Consider the following 26,954-nt stretch of genomic DNA (forward strand, 5'->3'; position numbering starts at 1 on the left):
TAAATCAATTTAGGGATTTATTAGTATGTATGAAGGAATTCAAATGTCAGGATAAATTAACATTTTTTGCTCCTACTGAACATATTATAGTATGGATTGTCAAAACTGGACGTGCACATTATAACAAATCTTGAGATAGTTAACTAACTGTGCATGATATTTCATAGATTCCCTCTTATTGTTCTACCCATGTTTTAGAAGTTATTTAAACACATACATACTTTCATTTTGCTGAGGTCAATCTCTAAAAGCTAAAGTTTCAAGGTTATCTAATATAGATATGAAGGTTTGAACTTTTCAGTTTGACAATATTAATCTGTTTTGTAGAATGATTTATATACAGTTGTACATTGTGATTTATTTATTTTCAGTCTTATTTATTTCTTAGTATAGTTCAGTTTTGTCCACTTAAGGATTTAGTGTTTAAAAAGCTACTGTTAATAATGTATGCAACTCTCTAGTTTTGTGGGAAGTTAAGGTCTTTACAGATAGACACACAGTAAATGAAATTCAGAGGAAACTAAAAAGGCTTCTCAGTTTGCTAATTTATAAAATCAGAGAATGCTTCTGTGTATTAATACATTCTCTCACAGAGACCACAGTAATATCAATTCATTTTTCGGAGTATATTTTGAGTACAATTGGTTTGGTTCTTCTACTGACCCAGTTTATTTGTGTTTATTAAAGAACAGTGATGAAAAATCTTTGGAAAATGCAAATATAGGCAAATGACAGCCAAATTTTATTCATACAGATGTAACATTTATCATTGGTTTTAGCCTTCACAGGATTGAACAAAAAGTACAAATGTAATAATCCTCATATTTCATCTATCAGTATGTTAGTACAGTTTTGGATATCAACTCCTAAGTATTACAGGTACAATACAATATTATTATTTAACCAAATGAACAAAGTATACTAAACAGTTTATAAGCTGAAAATAAAATCAATGCTTTTTACCTAATTTTTACATTTAAAGTATAAAATGCTCGGGATTGAACTAAATATTAAATCAGGTTATGTTACAGATATCTTCCTATCCTAATACTCTCTGTTAATGTTTGCATGTAATAATAATAAATTAAACTTTATCTATACCTCGCCACCATCTCCCATAGGGACTCGGGGTGGCTTACAAAATAGCACGTATAAAATATGCCATGTATAAAATACATAATACATAAAATAAAACACAACAACATGAAAACAATAACATTACATAAACCATGTATATGAACTGGGGGGGGGACCATTCTCTATTAAAATAGAATCAGTTAAAAGATCCATGTAATCAGTATAGCAGTCCAACAGAATGCACATAGGATGTAAAGTGCTAAGTAATTGGCAATCAGTTCAGGGTACTGTCTAAACCTTATCAAATGCCTGCTGACAAAAACATATCTTGCTGTGTTAAACGAACTGTTGGAAATTTAGCTTGCAACTTAATAAACTTTACTCCTATGAAAATGCAGAAATATATTAAACACTATGTCTGCAGGTGATCATAATATCTATGCAGGGACTAGCATTCATTTCCACAAAAATTGATTGTCTTCTTTTTGTTATCCATTGCAGGTACATTTGTTTTTGCTGTGACAGTTACCGATGCTGATGCTGGACCAAATGCTGAACTTCACTATTCCCTTTCGGGAAAGAATTCTGGAAAATTCCACATTGATCCCTCACGAGGAGCAATTATGGCTTCTGAGCGACTGACTGGAACTTCTGAAATGACTTTTACAGTTAATGTGAAGGATGGAGGTGTGCACCCAAAGACAGATTCTACAACTGTGACTGTAAGATTTGTGAACAGAGCAGATTTTCCTCATGTTCAAGCTGAACGGCACAGTTTCACATTTCCTGAAAATCAAGCATCTAGCACCTTTGTCACTTCCGTTTCTGGAGTGTCTTCCAGAGGCGATTCCTTATCTTACTATATTGCTAGTGGTAACCTTGGCAGCACTTTCCAGATTGACCAATTAACAGGCCACTTCTCCATCAGCCAACCTCTAGATTATGAAGCAATACAGAAATATGTTGTCTGGATTGAAGCAAGAGATATGGGCTTTCCTCCATTTTCTTCTTATGCAAAACTTGAAATAACAGTGATAGATATAAATGATAACATGCCAGTATTTGAACAAGATCCCTTTATTGTTGAAGTGGTAGAGAATATTTCACCTTCTAAAATAATTACTGTAACTGCTACAGACAAAGACAGTGGCCCAAATGGGCAGTTAAATTATGAAATAATTAGTGGTAATGTTGACAACAGTTTCAGTATCCATCGTGCAAATGGTGAAATTAGAAGTGTCAGGCCTTTAGACAGAGAGAATGTGGCCCAATACACACTAACGATAAAAGCTTCAGACAGAGGCACCCCAGTTCAGAGTACAACTGTGCAGGTACTTATCAATGTACTTGATGAAAATGACAACGCACCCAAATTTTCTCAAATATTCAGTGCTCTTGTACCAGAAAATGCGCCCTTGGGTTACACTGTTACACGAGTCACAACATCTGATGAAGATATTGGAGTAAATGCTGTCAGCAGATATTCACTAAAGGAAACAAATACACCATTTGTCATAAATCCCAACACAGGGGATATAACAATTAGCAGACTCCTAAACCGAGAAGATGCAGATCGCTACAGAATCAGAGTTTCAGCACATGATTCTGGGTGGACAGTGAGCACAGATGTCACCATATTTGTGACGGATATCAATGACAATTCTCCACGGTTTACAAAACCATCTTATTACTTGGATTGTCCTGAACTTAATGAAATTGGATCTAAGGTGACCCAGATATCTGCAACAGATCCAGATGAAGGATCTAATGGACAAGTTTTTTATTTCATCAAATCCCAATCGGAATTTTTCAGAATTAATGCATCTACAGGGGAGATCTTCAATAAACAACCTTTAACATTCCAAAATTCTAGTGGCTCTGGCAATGCCAATCTTAATAGGCACAGTTTCATAGTTACCTCCTCTGACCGAGGCAGCCCTCCTTTGTTGAGTGAGACAACAGTCACAATTAATATTGTAGATAGTAACGACAATCCACCTCATTTTCTCGCAAGTCAGTATTTTACACCTGCCACTAAAAATGTAGCTGTTGGGACAAAACTAATTAAAGTTACTGCTGTTGATGCTAAAGACTTCGGTTTAAATTCAGAAGTGGAATATCTACTTTTAAATAATAATAACCTAGAGGGTAAATTTAATCTAGATCATAACACAGGCTGGATTTCAGTAGGATCTTCACTAATGAATGATATGAATAAAAACTTTTTAATGAAAGTAAAAGCTAAGGACAAAGGTAATCCCCCTCTCTCGTCAGAAGTGACTGTGCAAATAGTAGTCACAGAAGAGAATTATCATACTCCAGAATTCTCTCAAAGTCATGTGAGTATTACTGTTCCTGAAAGTCATGCTGTTGGAGTTATTCTCAGGACTGTATCAGCAAGGGACAAAGATGCTGCTATGAATGGACTAGTCAAATACAATATTTCCTCGGGAAATGAAGATGGGAACTTTGCAATTAACGCATCTACTGGAGCATTGAGTCTTGCTAAGCCTCTTGATTATGAAGTATGCCAGAAGCATGAGATGACTGTTAGTGCTATAGATGGTGGATGGGTTGCTAGAACAGGGTACTGTAGCATAACAGTGAATGTTATGGATGTGAATGATAATTCACCAGCTTTTAGCCCAGAGGACTACTTTCCAAGTGTTTTAGAAAATGCTCCTAGTGGAACGACTGTTATTCATCTCAGTGCAACTGATGCTGATTCAGGAGCTAACGCTGTGGTTGCATACGCAGTTCAGTCTTCAGATAGTGACCTTTTTGTTATTGACCCTAATACTGGAATCATTACTACTCAAGGCTTTTTGGATTATGAAACAAAACAGAGCTATCATTTAACCATAAAGGCCTTTAATGTGCCTGATGAGGAGAGATGCAGCTTTGCTAATGTCAATATCCACCTAAAAGGTACAAATGAGTATGTGCCACGATTTGTTTCTAAGCTATACTATTTTGAGGTTTCTGAAGCAGCTTCTAAAGGCACTATAGTGGGAGAAGTATTTGCAAGTGACCGTGATACGGGAGCTGATGGGGAGGTCCACTATCTAATATTTGGCAACAGCAGAAAAAAGGGTTTCCAGATTGATGGCAGTAGTGGACAGATTTATGTCACAGGTTCTCTTGATAGGGAAAAGGAAGAAAGAATCTCACTCAAGGTGCTTGCAAAAAATGCAGGAAGCATTCGTGGTGCTGATATAGATGAAGTAGCTGTAAATATCACAGTACTGGATGCAAATGATCCACCTGTTTTCAACTTGGAAGTCTACAATGTTCAAATCAGTGAAGGTGTCCCTGTAGGGACCCATGTCACATTTGTCAGTGCCTTTGACTCAGACTCTCTCCCTAGCTGGAACAGATTTTCTTATTTTATTGGTAATGGTAACCACAACGGTGCCTTCTCTATTAACCCACAAACAGGACAAGTTACAGTAACTGCAGAGCTGGATCGGGAAGCTTTACCAGTATACAACCTATGTGTGTTAGCAATAGACTCAGGAGCCCCCTCAGCCACAGGAAGTGCCTCTTTATTGATCACTCTGGAAGATATAAATGACAATGGGCCCATCCTTTCCACCACTGAAGGTGAAATAATGGAAAATAACAGAGCAGGAACACTTGTGATGACCCTTCAATCATCTGATCCTGATCTTCCACCAAATCAAGGCCCTTTTTCATATCATTTGCTTAGTACTGGCACAGCAACTAGTTATTTTAGTCTCAATACTGCTGGAGTTTTAAGCACAACTAGAGAGATTGACAGAGAACAAATCTGTGATTTTTATTTATCTGTGATTACAAGAGATTCAGGTATACCACAGATGTCTTCCACAGGAACTGTACACATAAAGGTAATAGACCAAAATGATAACCCATCCCAGCCTAGAACAGTAGAGGTCTTTGTTCATTATTATGGGAATCTGTTCCCTGGAGGAACATTAGGCAATGTAAAACCTCAGGATCCAGATGTTTTAGACAGCTTTCAATGCTCTCTTACATCAGGAGTTACAACCCTATTCAATATTCCACCAGGAACTTGCAATTTGAATTCCTTGGCAAGGTCTACAGATGGGACATTTGATTTGACAGTTCTGAGTGATGATGGGTTACACAACTCAGTCACCAGTAGTGTTCGAGTTTTCTTTTCAGGATTCAGTAATGCCACCATTGACAACAGTATACTTCTTCGTCTTAGTGTACAATCATTGAGGGAATTTTTGACAAACCATTACCTTCATTTTCTGCGAATTACCAATTCACAGCTCACTGGATTAGGGACTGCTGTGCAACTCTATGGAATTTATGAGGAGAACAATCGAACTTTCCTGATGGCAGCTGTGAAGCGGGGCAACTATCACTATGTGAATCCTGGTGGTGTGACTACTTTCTTTGAAAGCATCAAAGACATTCTCTTCCGTCAAAGTGGAGTGCGAATAGAGTCTGTGGATCATGACTCATGTTTACAAAATCCTTGTCAAAATGGAGGCAGCTGTTTGAGAAAACTTGGTGTGAGTCCTACATTACAGAGCCATGAGAGTGTTCCAGTGATCATCATGGCAAATGTTCCTCTAAAGCCTTTTACATGCAAATGCATGCCAGGATATGATGGGACATTGTGTGAAACAGATGTAGATGAATGTCTCCCATCCCCTTGTCACAATTCTGGAACATGCCACAACCTGGTTGGAGGATTCACTTGCAGCTGTCCTAGTGGTTTTACTGGAATGGCATGTGAAAGAGACATCAATGAATGCCTGTCCAGCCCTTGTAAGAACGGTGCACTCTGCCAGAACTTCCCAGGAAGCTTCAACTGTGTTTGCAAAACTGGTTATACAGGTAAGAATTTCCTTCTGCATACATCATTATTCTCAGAGCAAATCAGAGAGATGAAATTGTGGCATGTCTAGCCTCCTTTCTTGTTTTACTCTAAAAAAATGCCAACTCTGATAATATAGCTGAAGCAGAAATGAAAATTAAATAATAGTTACATTAGTATTCCCTTTCTTTTATACAAGACCCCTCCCAGTCTACAGTCTAATTGTCATGAATAGTTGATGGGATGCCCTGTTTCCAATTAGTAAGACAAAGAGAAGGATTTTATCTATGCTGTACATTCTATGTGCAGGATTTCTGTAGGTTCACAGTACTAGTGGTTGTACTTTATCGAATGTAACATTTACTTGTTTATTTACTTTATTTTTATCCCACTTTTCTCACAATATTAGGACTCAAGGTGGCTGGTGATGAGGATAGGCAGATAAAATCTGCTGGATTTGAACAGCCTCTTTCTCAAAATCCTGAATTCATTCATGACTTCAGTACTAGCATCTTTTTGCTTCCTACTGCAACCAGCTGCACCAGTGTAGTTACATCAGCATAGTACATCAGTAAAATTCTATGTATTATGAAGAAAATTCATTAAAATGAGCTCCCACCTACAGTTACAGACAATTTCACAACATGATCTCCTGCTGTGGGAAGTAGGTCTTAAATCCAGTTATTAATCCCAATTAGAGTAGACCCATTGAACCAGTGGAATGTACAAATTATTAAGCTACCAAATCCTCATTGATTCGGTGCTACTGCTGTCAATGGGACAAACATTTAGCTTTAGATTTCAACCTTAAAATTAGAGGTACTATATTTTTATGGAAGTTACCTGAGAGTTTGACCTGACAATGAGCCAAATAACAACTAAACATTAAAGCTTGGAACATTCCATCTTGTTAATATATGACAGTGAAGTTAGTATAAAAATAAATAATAATATACTAACTTGAAATAAAAGATGCCTGTGAGCTTTTTGTCCAAAAGAAGCACTAAGCGTTGTCAGCTTCAGCTTCATTTAAAGACTATATGGCAACTGACACATGTTCTCTGCAAAAGCTTGACATAAAAGATTTTGATGGGATCTTTCTGTGTATACTTAGTCAGCGCAGTCTGCTGAGCCTCAGGTCACAAGTAATTACCCATAATTGAATGGCTGCTCTAATTAACCTAATGATCCGAGATTATGTTTCACATTGAATTGGCACATCAAATTGTTTGATGAGCAGCAGAGGCGAACAATTCCCTGGCACAGTTGCAGTAACCCTTTAAGCCATTAGCATCAGAGGGCAAATGGCCATGTGCTCAGTGGCTCACTAGGACACCTCAGCAGAACACTCATTTTAGCTATATCACACAATACATTCACATCAGTCCTGTAGTTTATAATTGTGGTTAATGAAACTACAGTGATTTGAGGAGATTAATGTCAAATATGATGTCTGCCATATGTCAGTTTTTCTATTGTACCACATTAATTGTCTCGTCCCCCCTTAAAGCAGAAATATATCATTAAAGATATATAAATAATGGTGTCTGTAATATCAGTGCATCCAGTGAGGGGAAGCAGTTGTGCTTTTGTCCCATATAAAATGCAGCATAGTAGGTGACACAAAATAGTCATGCTACAAATATATGTTAACACCGAAGTGAGTTCACATAGGGGAAATATGTGACTGGTAATGCTGCTCTCAATTTGATTTAATTAGAACATATGTGGTGTAATATTGTCACTATGAACCAGGAAAGTGTGCGCTGATGCACAATCTTTCAACTGTGTAGGTAATACCTACATCTCCAATTTTGCGAGTTATATTGGAAAAAACAATGGAAGCAGAAATGTGTAGAAAAACAATTTCTACCAATTTCTACTGTTTTAGTATTTGTTCACACTAGTGAGGCAGCGTGTATGTCTGTGGATGGGGAAAGGGGAATTAATTCCAACCCACCCCAACAAACAATGCACATGAAAGATCTTCAGAGAAGTTCTGTTGTGTGGGTTGCTGTGAGTTTTCTGGGCTGTATGGCCATGTTCCAGAAGCATTCTCTCCTACTGTTTTGCCCACATCTATGGCAGGCATCCTCAGAGGTTGTGAGATCTGATGGAAACTAGGCAAATGAGGTTTATATATCTGTGAAATGTACAGGGTGGGAGAAAGAACTCTTGTCTGCTTGAGGCAAGTGCAAATGTTGCAATTGGCCACCTTAATTAGCATTTTATGGCCTTGCAGCATCAAAGCCTCACTGGTTGCTGCCTAGGAGATCATTTGTTGGGAGGTGTTATCTGGCCCTGATTGAGTCTTGTCTGGAATTCCCCTGTTTTTATTGTGCTGTGTATTTTGAAAATGAAAATAAAAATATTGCCCATAAAGCAGAAAAGGGGACACCTTCTACAGTAGGGGTAGAGAAATTATAGTCTGTGGGCTCTATGCAGCCCCTTAAATCGCTCTTATGTGAGATACACTCACTAACACACACACACACACACACACACATATCTCACACATATAAATACACACACACATATACATACACACACACACACCCCTCCAGAACTGAACTTTTTGTTACTGCTTTTTTGCACCCATAAACAAGTCAGATGAGTTTAAAATTGCTACTGTAGTTTTTCTCCCTGTGGTGTGCAAGTGATCAAAAGATGAAAAAAGAGTTAAAAGTTAGCCATAAAGAAACAGTAGATATCTCACATCATTTCTAGTGTGGGGTTTATATGGAGATGGGGCCCATGAGAAGAAAAGATTTCAGAAATTGACTCCTGGAACTTTCATTTGGTGTTTAGCTGGAACACAATTAGCTGTTTCCTGATTGTCAAATCCATGTGTCAGGAATTTTGACTGTCCCTTATTGCTATTTTGAAAAGTTGGATATACTGATACTACATAAAAAATGCAACAAAAATCTGTGTCCTCCACAAATACCTTTAACTCATAGTTTAAAAGAAAGAAAACAGATTTTTTTTCTCCTTAAAGGAATCAGTAAGACAAAACCAAACTTAATTACAGGCTGCAACAAGGTGATGACATCTCCTAAAGGCTGTACAAAAATTGCCTATATAGCAAAGCAAAAATAATAGAAAAGCCTTGTTTGAAATTGCTCCCTTTCTTTATGTGCATTTTTTCTATTAAAGTTGTCCTTATTCCAGCTGGGGAAATAATTCAGATATTAATATCTTTTTCTCTTGAAGAGTAAAAGTAGTTGGGATGATTTCAAGAAGAAATACAGCAAGTAAAGAGAAAACCTATCAAAACTTACCCCTCTATAGTCATGTTTCACTTTAAATTGCAGTTTTTCATGAAAACAAAAAAAAGTTATTTTAAAAAATTGCAGAGCTAAATATGTACTGCAATTCTTCCATAAAATGCAAAACAGCCTTATAGGGCTCAATCCAAAGTTCCAACTAGAGTAAACTTACTGAAAACAAATGACTTACATAATAGATTTCGTTCATATTGATGAGTCTACTCTAACATGCCCTATTTCATGAAACTGCTAGCAGAGAGTGTTGAATCATACATTCATATGTTTGCATGCTCCATTTCTCAACCAGATGTGTAAAGGGCCCCAACTGGATTAGGGCACGTAACTGTTGTAAGATGTTCTATTAATGTTCTGTAGTGCTGTCTGTTCTGTTCATATGTATCAATGCATTATAGAGTTTTAGGACACCTTTTATCACAATACAGAGAAGATACAGAGATTTTCATTGACTTATTATGTTGGGTCAGCTGTTTTTTCCCCTTTATCACTCTGTTTTGCTCATGCTAGTGAATACTAAAGATGTTTAACTGATGTTTAAGCATTTTGTAGTAATTTTAAGTATTAATGATGATTATATGTTTTGTTTTGAGACTGTAGAGACCAGAGTTTGAATCTTTGCTCATTTATGGACAACTCTGGGTGGCTTTGGGCAAGTCAAAGTCTCTCCACTTAGCAGAAAACAAAAGCAAATCACCCCCTTAATCACCCCCCCCCCCCAAATGATAATTTGAGCACACAAAAACAATAATATTTTGTTTTAGAAAGAATTGATTGAAAGATGGACGATATCAGTAGATTGCCCTTTCTCTGAACTCTCTTATTTCTTACATTCAGGACTATACTAGAATAAATGAGGGAATTTTTGTTAAATCTTTTCAAAATGTTAGACAAGAGGTTGGTCTGTAACCACCTCAGAAAAAAACTAGCACTTTATCAAATCAGGGCTTTTTGTAAAAAATGTGCAAATGTTCTGCACAAATCTTTAATCTGTGGCCAATGATTTGGGAGAGTCACGACATCATGGGTAATCCTATGGGTAATCTGTATGGAGGAAATGTTTATTAATTTAAATGATAATTTAAATGATACTCCTTGGCTGTAGTATACACTGTCTTTCAGAACCTGTTGCTTAGTTATTACATGGCCATAAATGGAGATTCAGTTAAATATGATTGAGCTGTGCCTTTCACACATAGCACACCCATGCACACAAACATGTTAACACCAAAAGACTAAAATATTATATCTGTTGATTTCAGTTCACTGTCAAGTGACCATTTTAAAACTACGTTTGTTTACCCACTCCTAAAAGGTTAAAGTTCTACTCAGTCCTTGCTTTGTTAGGATTGCAGCTTTGGTTGGCCATATCTGTTAAAAACTTTTTTAAAATTCTTCTCTTATACTACTACAGGCTTATGTATATATAGAGTAACTATTGCCCTCATAAACATATCCAAGTTAGCCACTGCCCAATTTGGTTGAAATAGACAAAGTGATCAAAATCTATAAAACTGAAACTTGTAGATCAGCCTTTTGCAGTCCTTGAAAGTTCATGAAGCTAGTCATTTGGTGATTTGTTTAACTTCAGGGCATAATTTACCCAAGCAAATCATTGGTTTTGTTCATCAAAACATTATTATTTGAAGCATATGCAATTAATTATAGAGCTGTGAAATGTTTTGGAGGGGGGAAAATAGCCTGAGGAATGTATTTTTAAAAATCAACCCGTCTTCAGGACTGCAAATTTAATTAAATTCAGTGGAGAAAATTCTACAAAAGCCAATAAAACTATGCAATTTGCACCATGCTGAGAATCCCTTGCAGTGATGAACAGCTACATATCCTAGCAATTCTATCATAGTGAATGGGGTGAGTCATGAAAGTTGAAAAAAAGACTTCACATAAAAAAGTTATAGCAAATGTCATGTTGCATTATTAATGCTTTTAAATAGCTGCCACTTTTATTTGGAAGGTAAAGCAATTTGAGTCCATATATTCAGGTGTTACCTCATTTCTCTAATAGATGAACACAGAGGTGTGCTGAGCCCTGCTTCTGTATGTCATCAGTTTCCTCATATGGAAAGTGATAAGTTTGGAAATGAGAGGTTCCTATTTGTAGATAGATGTCTCCACATTGGCAAGAATCCTAGAAAATCAGGGATCTAGGTCACATGGATAGCCTCCCCACAAATCTGAACTCTGATCTATGCTCATGTACCCTCATATACAATGGCATAGCAGAATGGTGACCTATATAATAGCAAAACAAGGTTTGACTTGAACATCTGGGGGGGGGGGGAGCATTTTCAATGGTTGAATCAATGGAAGCAAAATCTGTGGATATGGAGGGCAGACTGTAGTGTGCTCTTCAATTTCATCAGGACTAGAAAGTAGTGGACAACCATGCTCTGTTGATGTTTCTGATTCTTACCAATTCATCCCCTATAGCAGGCTAGTAAAAAATGAGAACTAAGTAATATTGATCTTCAGTAGTTGAATTCCCTATCATTAAGCCTCAATTTCAGGATCTTATGATACATTCGATACCATAAAAATATTCTATGGGTTTTCCACATTGCTATACTTTTTCTTTTTTCTGTACTTATATTAAAACTTATCCTGAAACTCTATGAGTTAACAGTCATTTCATGCTAATGTCCTCATGGTAGGCTTGGGCGGTTTCATTTGTTAATTTCATAATTCGTTATTAATTCATATTTAAATTAGCTTACGATCCAATATTGAGCCATGCAGGAATAGTGTGAGGAGTAAATTAGATTCGAAACAATTTTTTCAATTTATTTCGTAATTATTTTGTAATTATTTCGTAATTATTTCGTAATTATTTCGTAATTATTTCGTAATTATTTTGGCATGTCTGGTGCAAGTTTTATAGTTGTTGTTTGTTTTATCACACCAACAGTCAACAACAGAGGGAGAGGGAAGCTTAAGAAGTTCCCCCTGTCCCATTTGGAGGTTTTTTTAGCATATTGCGCAATCGCATCCGCCATTAACGAATCGATTCATAATTATATGAAATTTTGTATATTTCGAAATTTTTAAAAGGAAAATTTTGAAATTATTAAAAAAACGAAACGCAAGGGCCCTCTTAAAAACAAAACGAGTTTAGAACCAAATTTTTCCGTGGTTACCCAAGCCTACCTCATGGTTGTATCGTTTCATGCAAATGTTTCCATATTGTTCTGAAACCAAGTTCCCTAAATGCAATTTTATTTTCACTTGGTACAAACCTCTGATCTGGCAATTCTTTTAATTCTTCCAGGGAAAATCTGTGACTCCAATGTCAATTACTGTGAATGCAATCCATGTTTCAATGGAGGTTCTTGTCAGAGTGGGGTGGAAGGATATTACTGCCATTGTCCATTTGGTAAGTAGACATGTTGGTGCTTCATTAAGATTCACTGGCAGAACTGTAATTCTTTCAATGCTTTCATTTTTATGAGTCAAGAATGTAATAAAACAAAGATGACCAACAATAAGTTGAAACTCTGCAACAGGAGGTATATAAACGCAGCAAAGGAAAACAGCCTGTGTTAGCTGATCAGCTTTCTTTAAAAACACAAAAGCATTACTGCTGGATCATATCAAACGGCTGTCTAGTCCAGTACTTTGTTTTCACAATAACTAAACAGATGCCCATGGTAAACCCAAAAGTAGGACATGAGGACAGGAGCACCACCTGCTGTTGTTCTCAAGCGCCTTTTTGGCTTTGATTCATGGAGAAAGAGTCATTCGTCATTACAAATAGTCATAGATAGCTTTACTAATAGGTCACAGGCAAAGGATCCAAAGAGGAATTCATATTAAAAAAAAAACAGAATATGGATGGTAGGGACCATATGGTAGTAAATAGCAAAGTGAAAATACCACACATACTCTTAAAAATATATTGTATGCTGACTTGAAATCTAAAGAATAGAAGATGTACTGCCAATTCAAGGAAGAATGTAACTATTGACTCTTTTTATTTTATATTATTTGGCAAAGCAGTCACATATTTAATATTCATATTTTTGCTTAGTTGTTCAAATAGGCTTTCAAACACAGAAAACAAAAGCAGCACACAACACATCCAAAAGGAATGTTGGTATAAGGAAAATTAAATTGCATTGAGTTGCTGACTAAATATGCTCTTATAAGTGGTAATTGGGGGCACATTTGAAAAATTCATCTGTGAGTAGAACAGTAAGCAGGAAAATAATGTTTTCTTTTGTTTGAGTCTCTCACAGTTTGTGGGGAACTTGCTGGACAGAGAAGTAAAGTGATATCCACAATTTTATTGGTTACACCTGAAGAAGCCTGGATGAGTGCCAACTGACAGAAAATAATTTCACAACCTGCAGGAGATAGAATAGGCATGGACAAACATTTGCCCTCCAGGTTGTCTTAGACTTCAACTCCCAGAAATTCCAGCCAGCTTACAGGCTGTTAAGAATTATGGAAGTTGGTCCAAAACACCTGGAGTGCCGAAGTTTGTCCATGCCTGAGACAGAGGCATTCATGTCTTTAACAATAATCATTGGCAAGGCTCCCTGAGACAAAGGCAAGGTCTAGTCAAGGGTGGGATTTTGAAACCTCTGTGAAAAGAGGCCTCTATGTAGACGTCGTGAAGTTGGCCTTCCCCTCTTAATGGTCTCTCTTTTGATTGAGGCCCACCCGCTCGCCTCAGTGCAATATGAGTAATTTGTCAAATAGTCACTGTTGAATGTTTTTATGTTGAATGTTTTTATATTGTGTAAATGCTATTTTAGATTGTAAGTCACTCAGAGCACCTTGGTGGAGAGCGACTAATTAAGAAATAAAGTGAAGTGAAGTAATTTGCTGGTTGCCTTAGGGGTCAGGTAGGATTTTTCCCCTTAAAGGAGAAAGAAGGGGGGCATGGAGTTACCTAGCCCATACTAAATTTGTTGGAGGAAGGAATGTATGAGAGTGGTGTCTTGTACTTAGGTTCCCTTTGGCTGAAATTTGGGGGGAGTAACAGCTGGTTTTTATCTTGACGCCTAATTGAAGGGAGGCCTCTGTAGGTTGCCAGGCTTGGGTGGCTAGAAAAGGGACTACCTTTTGGACTTGAATTGGCTCTCTTTCCAAAGGTTGCGGGATCTGGGGATGGAACCCAGATATGTCTTCCTGCATGTCTTCCTATATGATTGTGCCAGCGTAAACAACTCATTTAAGTTGGGTTTACATTCAGGATCTGTTGATTCACCCACGGTGCATAGGAGGTGACCATTAGATTTGACATCTGTCCCTCAGCAAAAGACCTGAATTATGCTGCTTTCCCTCAAATAATTGGTGGTTACCCAGGTATCACCAGTTTTGCAAGTTAGGTTAATAAAATGGCTGATTATCCATATGTATGTGTCTGGCTTCATTATTTCATGGTGAGACTGGGTACGGAAACTAATTGGGTACGGAAACTAATGTAACAATATTAAGGAATAAAAAATTCTTGTTTGTTACTCTTAAAAATAATCATAGTCAAGAAAAAATAAAGACAGAGGAGATTTAATTGTATGATTTCATACCTTCAGTGAAATAAATACTTTGCCTGCATGTTCAGATCTTAATCATTGTTGTGTTGAATTATACAGGTGTTTTTGGAAAGCACTGTGAAGTAAATAGCTATGGATTTGAAGAACTCTCATACATGGAATTCCCCAGTATGGATCCAAACAACAATTACATTTACATAAAATTTGCAACTATCAAAAGTAATGCTTTGATATTATATAATTATGACAACCAAACTGGAGATCGGGCAGAATTCCTAGCCCTTGAAATAACAGAAGAGAGGCTGAGATTTTCATACAACCTTGGCAGTGGCACTTATAAACTTACCACAGCAAAGAAGGTGTCTGATGGACAATTTCACACTGTTATTGCCCGGAGGGCTGGAATGGTAAGTATAACTATACAGAAAAATTAATAAAGCTTCCCTCAATTAAAATTCATTTTGGTTTCCAAGTAAGTGCAAGTAAATATGTGTGCGTTTTAGAAACTGAATTGTAGTTGGAAGCAAGTCTAGCTTTTTTGCTTTTGTTGTTCACTTAAAAATGTCCTAAGGCACTGAAGCAGATTATACAGAAGAAACTCTCAAATATGAGGATGATTAAGGAAGAGAATTAATGATTATCCAGCTTTAATTAATTAGTATAAATTGTGGGAAGAATAATTGCTGAGAGCTAATGAAGAGGCAAGTGTAATGCTTGTGATAATGAAAGAACACAGTCTCTTATAACTGAAGGCTATATAATGGATAGGCATTTTATGTTTGAACATGTTTGAATGTTTTGTGAAATCAGCAAATCACCTGATGTTAGGGCAAAATGTAAAACAGGCAGGATTGTTCATTAATGGTAAATTGTATCCACTTCTGATATGCAGAAGTTTTCAATTCACTTCCTAAATATATCTCATCATAGCTATAACCAACAGGAGCGACAATGACGCAATGGGTTAAACCCTTGTACCAGCTGAACTGCTGACCTAAAGGTCAATGCTTTAAATCCGTGAGAAGGGGTGAGCTCCCATCTGTCAGCTCTAGCTTCCCATGTGGGGACATGAAAGAAGCCTCCCACAGGATGGTAACACATCTGGGTGTCCCCTGGGCAATGTCTCTGCAGACAACCAATTATCTCACACCAGAAGTGACTTGTAGTTTCTCAAGTCGCTTCTGACATGATTATAAAAAATCACCAACAAACTTTAAAAGAGGCACTATTTTAAGGCACTACTTCATGTGTCATCGTGAAAAAAATATTTTATTATTTAAACATGTATGTGATCATGTGAATGTGTTCAAAAAGGTATAAGGTCCATGTAGTCTTAAATTATTTCAGAACCATGTACAGCAATGTTGAAAGTCAAGTTCAAAACTTTGGCTGGTAAAGAAGATGATCAGAAAGGTTGCTGCTATGTATCAGTTTGTCTCTGTACTTGAACTTTTCCTTCTCTCTATCATTGTAAGCCTAAATTGTTAAGGAGGAAATACTTTTGTCTGCAATTAATTCTTCTCCAAAATCATCATTATCATCAAGTGGATACCAAAAGTATATACATAGCTCTCTATTTGATTCCCTACAGGGTAAAGAGAATGTTATGGAAAACTGGTAAAATAATTAACTTGTCAGATTTGAGATACAGCAAAATGACATAGTAGTAACTCACATAACTAAAGAGGTAGCAGTAGCAAATTAAAGTTGATTTATTCAGTTCCTGTTAGTTGAAGGTGTAATATTGCAGTTGGGATTAAATATTAGATTTAGACGTTAGAATCTGAACAAATATAGAAAGATGATAATTAGTGTTCTACTATATAAAAGGATTTTCAAACCTTTCATACATAAAATGTATGGAAACCAAAGCTATCAAATGATAGCTTCTTTGCTTAAGTACATAAATGTGAAATGAATCAAAACTTAATGGTGTATAATAGCAATACATAAATGTTAATCTTGATGTGCATTTTGCAGGCAGCTTCTCTGACTGTGGACTCCTGCTCTGAGGAACAAGAACCAGGCTATTGCACAGTTAGCAATGTAGCTGTATCTAGTGACTGGTAAAGAACATTTCATTTTCTTTGTTGGTAATTACAGGTTCAGTTGTCTTCAGAGAACAAAATAAAGTTTTGTGTTGAATAATACTTATTTATTCTATGGGATCAAATAATCTTTAGCCCACATCCTTTGACCGTATTGAGTTATGTACTATATAGTGCTTTTTGAAGCAGATAATCCTCATAAACCACTTTTTTAAAAATACTGAAGACTACAGTTAGAAGCCCCCAGTGATAAATTAGTAGTGATAATATTAAGCATCTTGCTATTGACACTATAAAACTGATAAGTCACAGTTAAGTTTATTGGCAAAACCACACTGACCTCTTTCTCTTATACAGATGAAACTGGTATATGATGCAATGTCAGATTAACTCTTTAACAATATAAGAAAATCCACTTTTTCAGTGACAGTTTAAATCAAATTTGAAATATAATATGTATTAGGAATATCTACTGTGGACCAGATGTAATTTACAAATCAAATACATCTGCTCCCTCCAGGAGCCTACCACATGTTAAAATACTGCCTTAAAGATAAGTATAATTTCAGTCATAATGAAAAATAAGATATTTACTTAGTTATACAAGATAAGGACGTCCCAACCTTGAATTTTGCTTTGCCTTTGAGAGATGTAACATTGTCCTGCCAACAGTATTTGGCAGGAGACCTAAACTAAATATGGATAGTGGAGAAAATGGCAGCTTGCCTTATTTCCTGTTGTTATTTCACTTGATTATTTTCCTGTTCTAACCATTGCTAGATACCATGTTTATCCTAAGTACTTCTGTTCATTTTTTTCTATTATGTCTGTAAAGCTCAAGTCCTTTGGAAAGGTATGGAAACAGAATCATAGCAGAGATATGTCACTGAACAAAACACAGCCTTTCAGACAATACACTTTTGCTATTGTAAATATGTACTTTGATGAGAATACTTAGCAGTCCGGTGTTTCCTGATTTCAGATTATAATTTGAACTGATAACTGAAGCTTTTCCAATTAATGTCATTACATTATATGGAAAGGCTTGGATCAAGTTATGACCTGAGATCAAAAATGCAAAGCTTTGTCATGAAAGAGAATTTCTCTCCCTAACAAAGTAAGGGAGAGAGAGGAATTTGCCTCACCTCCCCCAAAAGAATGGAATGGATGGTTCCAAATGGAACCATCCAGAAAAGGGGGTGTGGCCAGCAAAGGCCTGGCCTGCCTCGTGGTCCTCATTCAGGATCAGAACTTCGACCCACCACACCCGCCCATTAACAGTATAATCGTTGGTTGCCTTTTGGGGACCGGGTAGGAATTTTTCCCCTCTCATGTTCTGGGAGGGTTTTTTGCCTACCCTGTACTGTTTAGGGGCTAGATAGTATATTTGGGTTTTGTTTATAAATAGGCTTAGCGGAAAAAGTTTCGGTTCACACAAGGCACCCCCCTTTTAGGGGTGTGGGCCATTTGCTAAAACACTCACCGAAAAGTTAAGTTATTTGGTGAGGTGAAATTGGATGGCCCAGAAATGGGAGAGCCTGGTCTCAACAAGTTTGAGAAAGACCCTTTCACGTTTCCCTTGGAGGTTGCCCAGGTATGGGTACCAGGGAACCTAGGTTTTCACCCCAGTTAGCCGAGGGGTATACCCGGCTGGGATACCTCTTTGGCTTTGTACCCAAGTTCATTACCCCTGTTAGTTTAGGTTAAGGCAAAAATTAAATAGGTAACATTTAAATAAAGTTGCCCATAATTTAATCCAAATTATGGTGTGTTGTCTCTTTATTTCGGGGATGGGCAGGCAAGTACATATCTGTAATAAGTGGTCCATCTGAATTGTCTGTTTCATCAGTTGGAGCCAACAATGTCACAAGTATATTTAAATCCTCTGTCACACATACATACCACTCGGTAATCAAGTCAGATTTGATCCTTGTAATGGCATTATCATGGTTTTATATCTGTACTATAGACCAGTGACCAGTGTTGAGGAACCTCCTCTCGACATTTTGGACTACTTTTTCAATCTCTCCCTATTCATTATGGTGCTTCAGGGAGCAGAAGGCTGAATGTTCCCTACCACTGCTATATATAGAGTTGTAACTATGTTCAAAATAAGACCTGTGCTAGTAATGAATAAGTACACAGTCCTTTTAAACTCAGTAGAGTTTGCTCCCAGACAAATGTTATGGTCACTGGACTGCATTTTGGTTTTAGTAACCCAATATAAACATGACAAAGAAGAAACGTTATTATAGCAATAATTTATTTTTCCACAAGAAATAAGTTTATTATTCTCATCAAGTTTGCCATCTAATGGTTTTAATTAAATGAAATATAGCAAACCAACTAAACTGTGCCTTTCTAAAATGTCAACATTAATTTTACATCTGCATTGCAACATTGTCTAGATTCTAGTCAGCATTCGACTCTTTGTGATGATGTTGTTATTAGGAAACCATTCCTTTTATCCAAAATTGACATGAATTTCCCTTGTGTCATCTCAAATACTTACTAATAAGGACTAATTTTGTTGAATGTTTTCTGAGTAAATCTACATGGAAACTCAGGATCACATTCTCAGCAACCCACTGTTTCATAAAATAAGATGCTACTTTTAATTATTCTCATTTTAAGTGGATCATGATGAGTATGTAGAGACCTGTATTTCTTTTTTTGACCTTAATTTTCCTGTTATTTGGTTTTTTTTCCACTTAGGACTTTAGATGTACAACCAAACAGAGTCACCATTGGGGGTATCAGATCCCTAGAGCCAATACTTCAAAGAAAAGGACAGGTGGAAAGTCATGACTTTGTGGGTTGTATAATGGAATTTGCAGTCAATGGACGTCCTTTGGAACCCAGCCAGGCCTTATCAGCTGAAGGAATTTTAGATCAGTATGTTATTTATACAATATGAGAATAATAATTCACTGGTTCTGAGATTTTTTGTGACCATTGTATGTTTGATCATTGTACATCTGATTTTTTTTGTAATCATTGTACGTATGTCTGAAAATCAGTGTTATGATATACATAAATATAGCAATCCAGCACAGTAGCTAGTCACAGGGGGAGGGCACCCATGTACTTATCTAAAATATATGTACTTATAACTTCCCTGAAACATATCGTTTGACTAGAAGTGTTCCATTCTTGCAATACACCATCTGGCATCCATTTCCATATCTATTATAGTGTATATGGGAATGCAAATATTAAGGAACCTTCTCAGGTTTCATATCCTTTGATGTATATGACTATACCAGATTTTGACCATAAGGCTGTAGCCTTGCACCTCATTACTTACCCTTAAATGCCACAGTGGTGCGATGTTGTTAAAACTTCTCAAGCACAAGCATGATGAAAACCTACACCACAATATATTACAGTTTGAAATAATTTCATTATACATTTTCTGTAAAACAGAAACTATGAACATTTCTTTTAAAATGCTACTCTGTGTCTACATGGGTACCTGATATGTCTGCATTGGTAAGAATCAGTACATTAACTGCCCTCTTGCCGTGCAAATGTCTATCTCACTTCCCCTCTTATGTATTTCCTCTGTATCATCTCCCCCTGTGAACTTTGTTTCAGAATGATTGATTAGCAGAACCTGTTGTTCTTCCGTCCTGCTGTTTGAACTTAGCAATTGAATAAGAGCATGTCCTTAGTGGTTAGTTCATCCCTCTGCCTTTCATGATCTCAGCTTGTGGCATAAGATTTCTTAAAGCTCTACCATACAGATCAACATCAATTACATTTTCACAAACAGCCAAGTGTTGGCCTTCACCAATGAAAGATAGTCATGTCTGTAATTTTTAATCTCTCATCCACCAGCATTTTTTTTCCTTTCATGACTTGGAAAATTTAATAGTGAAAAGTGGTTTCAGGCTTCCTTTCAATTTTTCTTGGCATATAATAAAATAAAAATCATATTGCTTTACATTCAACAGATACTTCCAAGTTTTTCACTCTTGTTACTCTTCTGGATATATTATATTGTCAGACTATGTGCAATATGATTATTATTCAGTAACTAAATCTTGCTGGATTTCTTTTCCATTTTAGTTTTAATATGTTAAACACACAAACATACACACAAACAAGAGCTCACAAGTGGTCAGGGTTTACTGAGGAGCCGTAAATTGAATAGTATGTGGGTTTCATTTATTCTGGCTGTAAAAATGAAGCCGATTATGTCCATGAAGCAGTTTGACATGATTTTAAGCAACAGTGTATTTGAAACATAATATAAACCAGTCAGAGCTGTTCTCTTCTTTACTTTTAAGTGATTTAAGGAGGAGATTTTGGGAAGGGAAATTTTGATCAAATACACCAAAAAGAAATAGTTAGGAGTCTGCAAAATCCTACATTTTGAAGCAAGCCAATCTGATCTGTATTTCCCCAGTTGAATGTGCAGATTAGAAAGAAGTTATTCTTCCAATTTTGTGCTTTTCTGAATTTTGTGATGGAATTTGGAGGTTTAAAAAGAACCATTGGAAACTGCATATGAAATATATAGCATAAGATGAAGTAAAAAAATAAAATAGATATGTTGTGAGAAAGTGTATGTTTAAATACATATGTAAAATAACACTCTTTTGCCTGAAGATTTTTTAAATAAATCTGCACATTCATCCAAACAACAGAATAATGGGTGAACACATATGTAATTGATATGGACTGGAATCTTTTGAAACAAAAGTAAATTTGGATATGCAGGTGGTTTGTGAAAAATGGGGTTGCATTTTTCATCTTTAAAGTTTGTTTTTCAATTATTCAGTCATTTAAACTGTACATTGTGTTTATGGGAGCAATTTTTCTGTGAGCACTACCTGCCAAGATAATATTTAGGGTTATGATTCAGCACAATTCACCTAGGAGTGTGCTTTGCAAAAGATAAATAGAACACGGACTTTGGTATGCTTTTACATCTTAATAAATATGTACAGGATTGTGGTGTCCTAATACATAGGTAAATTTGCTTTGTGTAGGATATCAATTTAAACCCAGCCTGAAGGAAACTACCTTATACTTTTGGGAAGGCAAAGAAGATTATTGTCAGCTTCCTATCTTCAGTGTCATCCAAGCTATCTACAGGGTACCATATGCCTCATTTCTTTCACCACAGTACCATGCCACTTAATAGAATATGAATAGCACCCAACTTTGGAAGTTACTAGGTTAGAAAGAACCAAGACATTGCCTAGGGCTATCTGATATTGTGTGGTTTCATGTAGGATTCATTTTCTGAGGGATGCACGTAATCTGCAGTTGTTCCTGCACTTGTTTCCTTTATAGTTACTGCACTGATTTACATTATGATAACAATGCAGATTTAATTTCCATTGAAACTGATGCCAATCTAAATAGTTGCCTGATTTCTGACCAATAGATTCAAATCTTTGTGGGAGCCAGCAAAAGAAAAAGTAGCACTAAAAATCACATTAAAAAACAAAAACAAAAAGCTTTACATGGTGTGTGTATGTGTTTGTGTCTTGATGCTCATGGAGGCAATTAACCACAATCCATATTTTGCACTATGATTGCTTGTTTTCTATTCTGTCTGAAGACATAAAGAGACTTCATGAGGTTCCAAAATGCACTGGCTCCACCTCAGCCCTGGCATTGCTGCTGAGATTCAGTATGTGATAATCCAGTGCTTGGCTCTCTTTATTCTCTCTCTCTCTTTCTCTCTCTCTCTGTTGCTTCAAGGGAATATTATCCTCTTTCTTTGGCACAGTTTGGTCTCAGGGAAAGGAGATTATTTCAGAAGCCACACTACATTTGTAGCTGCCAAAAGGGACTGGTCATTTCAAAGGATATTACAAATAAATTTCCTGTGAATTAAGCAAACGTGGGGGAAGGGTTGTGTGTGCTACACTAATCTACTTGGAAAAGAAGTAGGATTAAGAAATAACCAATAATACTGCATCATTGTGATTGTTTAGGTGTCCTAGACTGGAAGGAACTTGTGCTGTTAGCCCTTGTCAACATGGTGGCACATGTGTGGATTACTGGTCTTGGCAGCAGTGTCATTGCAAAGAAGGACTGACAGGAAAACACTGTGAAAAACGTAAATAGAGTTTCATTTAACCTATTTTTCTGTCTTCAATAAATTGCTCTGTTTTCTGGTTTGCACATGGTTTAAATATACAAAGATTGAATTCACTGTAACAGTAATTATGAAGAAAATATCGTGCTGTCCAACTCCACCAGGGTTCACCAATTTCAATGAGAAATCAATAATGAAAATACAGATGTTAAATCCAGGCATTCACTTTCTACTACATTGTAATCCATAATAGCAACCAGATTTAGTTTTGTTTGCTTTGACTTGAAAATATCTTCACCTTTGAGATGAGTTGGCATGAAACAGGACTGTGGAAACCTTCCCCCATTCTTTAGCTGGGAAGAGAAACGAGTTTTCATTATAGAAACAATTAAAAATCAGTCTATTTTCTCGGGACTTTTGACATCTGTATCTTTTGTTTTAAGGGAAAAGATCTGTAGAGAACTATGGATGACAAAAATGTAATTGTAAACTTCCCTTCTTTGTTCCAGATGTTACCGCTGACACTGCCTTGTCCTTTGAAGGCAAAGGTCGTCTTGACTACCACATTAGACAGAATAGGAAATGGGAATACGTGATGAGACACAGCATTGGAAATGCTATTTTGGAGCCCCAAAGTGTGGATAGTGTAGAAGTCAAATTCAGGACAAGGAGCAAAAGTGGAGTTTTAATTAATATCCAGGAAAGCAGCAATTACACCACTGTGAAGGTAAGACTTTAGTTGAGTCCATAAGGCTACTTACTATGAAATAGTCTTCTTCGGGCAGCCTTAATTCATCCCAGTCTTTTTCTTTATAAATACCAGAGTGTTGACTAGTGCTGGGCAGAACTCCAGCTATTGGAGGAGCTGAATGATTTTGCTTCTAATCAGCTTTGTCTAGACTCCAAGTGCTGGCTATTTGAATGGCAACCGGAAGAATGTTTGTTGCATATGTTCATAATGAAACATTGCACGCTAGAGTGAAATCTTTTCTCCTATTAACTTTTCCCCTTCTTGTATAGACCTCTTTGAAAATGTGACCACCAAGCTCAAATTTAAAACTGAATTCACTCAAGTATACACATTTGTGTGTGGAAAAAATGCCAGCATAGAACTCTTCTTGTAAAGCAAGTATTTAGTTTAAGCTGGCTGGCTATATTTCCTTCGGCTAAATCATAACTACAGGGATATCCTACTGGGACTATGCGAGCTGTCTAGTGAGATGATAAATTATTGTTGTGCCATAGGATAAAGAATTTTGAAAGTTTTAGTTGATCACTATATGTTTTGCAAGAGAAAAACCAATGGATTCAATTCTTACTGATGACTCAGTCAATTTAGTCATAACATTAAACAAGTAAAACAGTAATGCTGGCAAGCTTCTTTATTGGATAGGTGGAAGATCCAAGTTTTCTTGACTACTTTAATTGTTTCCATTTTCTCCATAACTTATAACAATCTCCAGTGTAAGACCACATTTTTAAGTTTTAGCCAGCATAAATTTATCAGTTTTATCTGGCTTTCAAGAGACTCAGAGGGATACAGATTTTCCGTCACAAAAAACAGTAAAGTTGTGGATAATGCAATAATGTCCTAGGAATTTGCTAGTGAAATCGTTTGCAGTAATTTTTTTCAAGCAGGCAGATTAAAAAAAGGTATTTTCTGGGGCTAAATAATCAATTAGCAAGTTTAAAGGCTGAATAGGGAGGAAGCACATGGAAGAAGCAGGACAAAAATAGATAACAATACCCTGGACCTAGTTCTATGGATTAAGCCTTACACTGAAAATGCATGATGCATTTCTACTCAGCTGGTTGTGAAGTGTCAAAATGAGGATCCCAGAATTCTCCAGCCAAATATCCAATTATGGGAGCCTTTGATCCAACAGTATATACTCATGGTTGCAAAGATAAGCATTCACCATCCATCATTCTATGATCACAAGATCTTATTATTTCAGTGGTTGTGCTAACTGAAAGATTATGAGCATTGCAGTCAAAAATATTAAATTTTCCAAGAGCTGTTTATAACATAGATCACAAAACATACAACATCACTTTCTCTCTTTGGAAATTGAATCCTTTTTATTTAAAACACAAACTGGTTAAGATCAAAACAAAATAAACCATTCTGTTGTAGCATATTAATAGTTTTAATAATTTCACTTATAGATAAAAGGTGGGAAAGTACAATACATCTCTGATGCTGGAGTTGCTGGAAAAGTGGAAAGAAGTGTTCCTGAGGTTTATGTTTCTGATGGCCATTGGCATACTGTCTTCATTGAAAAGAATGGAAGTTCTACAATCCTAACAGTTGATAAGATCCATAGCAGAGACATCCTGCATGTTACACAGGATTTTGGAGGATTTGGTGTCCTTACAGTTTCTCTTGGTGGAATCCCATCTAGCCAGACACTCAAAAATACTGATCCAGGTAAGAAGAAAAAAGCCCATGTATATATGGGAAGTGTTGCAAATTGAAAGGAAAATTCAAGTTTTCCAATCAACTGCAACACATGAACATCATTCAACAATTGTGCTAAAGCAGTGTATTTAAACCTCTTAGTTTGAACCATGTATGAAAGAGTAAGAGAGAAAGGTTTAACATATTAATCTTATTTATGGATTAAATCAGCATTTCAGGTGTTGGTATTCTTGCCTGCTTTTTCTTTTTACAATATGGAAGAGAATGTTAGATACAGACACCAAGTCTTGCTAAGCAGTAAGGAGGTGGTGTTGCAGAGAGAGCTCTTAAGACTAAGGACCTGCCTAACTTAAGGGATTATCACCAGATAGAGTAACCTTGCCTGTTGTAAGTTTGCACTTCACATTTTTCACTTTGTCTAATAAAAACAATGAATGTGCATAACCTCGGTAGGTATGAGAAATGGTGTGAATGAAATCATATTTATGGTATTCACTGTTCCTGTCTATTGGTGTCTATTGATTATGCAGTCAAAACTGGAACTTGTCTAGTGAGAGGGAGACTGCTTCGGCCTGAGGCAGAGTGAGGTGGGGGAGAAGTCTTTTCTTGAAATGACTGATGTAGAAGCTGACAAGTTACAGGAATCTGGCCTGCAGTAGGAATGTATGCTCCAACATCTCTTTTTCATAAAGTGTTTTCTTAATATTGGATTACGCTGTATGTAACTTGCCAAAGATTTACAAAGGGAGGCTTAAAACTCTTGGTGAACTCATATGTTTAGAAATATCTGAAGAATCAGGAACACAAAGAAAAATGAGCAAGTAACAAAAATAAATGTACAAATAAAGCAGCAAAAAAAAAGACAGCATTCAAAGAAAAGATGTTTTAGGCAAGTTTCCCACTCCATAATGCAAACTGCTGTTGTAATGATCTCTTTAGATAACACTTGTGAACATAGCCATACAGCCTGGAAAATGCACAGCAACCCAGTGATTCTGGCCACAAAAGCCTTTCACAACAAAATGATATTTTCTTCAGGAAAAATATTTTTATATCACATTTTTGCCTGAAGGGTTGGTTGATTGATGCTCTGACTTTCTCTCAAGAAAGGGACTCAGGGCAGCAAGTTTAATTATATTACATATGACTTGATTTTGTTGCTTGTGAGATCAGTGCCCAGATAAAAAGCACAAAAAGATGTCAGTTTACCCACCATTATGTACAATACACCTTTGCCATATGTGCAGGCACCATAGCATCTAATTTTCTGATATGTTCAGTGTTTCTGCACAGGGACACTGTAGTTGGGAGAATAATGTTACGTTGTTCTTTCTCCATGCATGGAAGTTTATCTTAAAATGGACTGAACCTGAGGTATTCAAAAGTAAGTCTAAACATAGGCACATGGTAGTTTTCTGTATACATTCCCGTGGCTCTGAATAATGAAAATGGATTTCTTGAATGCAAAAGCTTTGAAGCAAATGAACCTATGGACAATGTACTTATATTAAAATTCAGGAAACACTTTCTTCAAGCAACTGAGGGTCAAAAAGCTGTGGGGAACAAGCCAGATCAGGACCCTGGTTTGGATCCTAATCCTTCGTCTTGGGGTGTAACTTCTGAACCAAATCACTTTACATGTCATATTTGCTGTTTGCTTTGAGCCAATGGCAGATGATTGGTCCTTGTAACTAGAAGATTCAAGGGGGAGTGAA

At 36.5% G+C, this 26,954-nt stretch overlaps 1 protein-coding gene across 1 annotated transcript in view; it reads left to right on the forward strand.

The window, feature by feature from the left end:
- Positions 1-26,954, forward strand: part of FAT4 (FAT atypical cadherin 4) — a 150,205-nt gene that overhangs the window by 116,047 nt on the left and 7,204 nt on the right. The window contains exons 9-16 of the mRNA XM_060778958.2: positions 1,579-5,931; positions 12,482-12,586; positions 14,811-15,118; positions 16,692-16,777; positions 19,475-19,654; positions 22,714-22,838; positions 23,327-23,544; positions 24,987-25,248. Of these exons, the coding sequence (XP_060634941.2) occupies positions 1,579-5,931; positions 12,482-12,586; positions 14,811-15,118; positions 16,692-16,777; positions 19,475-19,654; positions 22,714-22,838; positions 23,327-23,544; positions 24,987-25,248 (5,637 nt within the window). The remainder of the gene's footprint in view (positions 1-1,578; positions 5,932-12,481; positions 12,587-14,810; positions 15,119-16,691; positions 16,778-19,474; positions 19,655-22,713; positions 22,839-23,326; positions 23,545-24,986; positions 25,249-26,954) is intronic.

The sequence above is a fragment of the Anolis sagrei genome, chromosome 5 (genome assembly GCF_037176765.1).
Source record: "Anolis sagrei isolate rAnoSag1 chromosome 5, rAnoSag1.mat, whole genome shotgun sequence".
Classification (NCBI taxonomy): Eukaryota; Metazoa; Chordata; class Lepidosauria; order Squamata; family Dactyloidae; genus Anolis; species Anolis sagrei.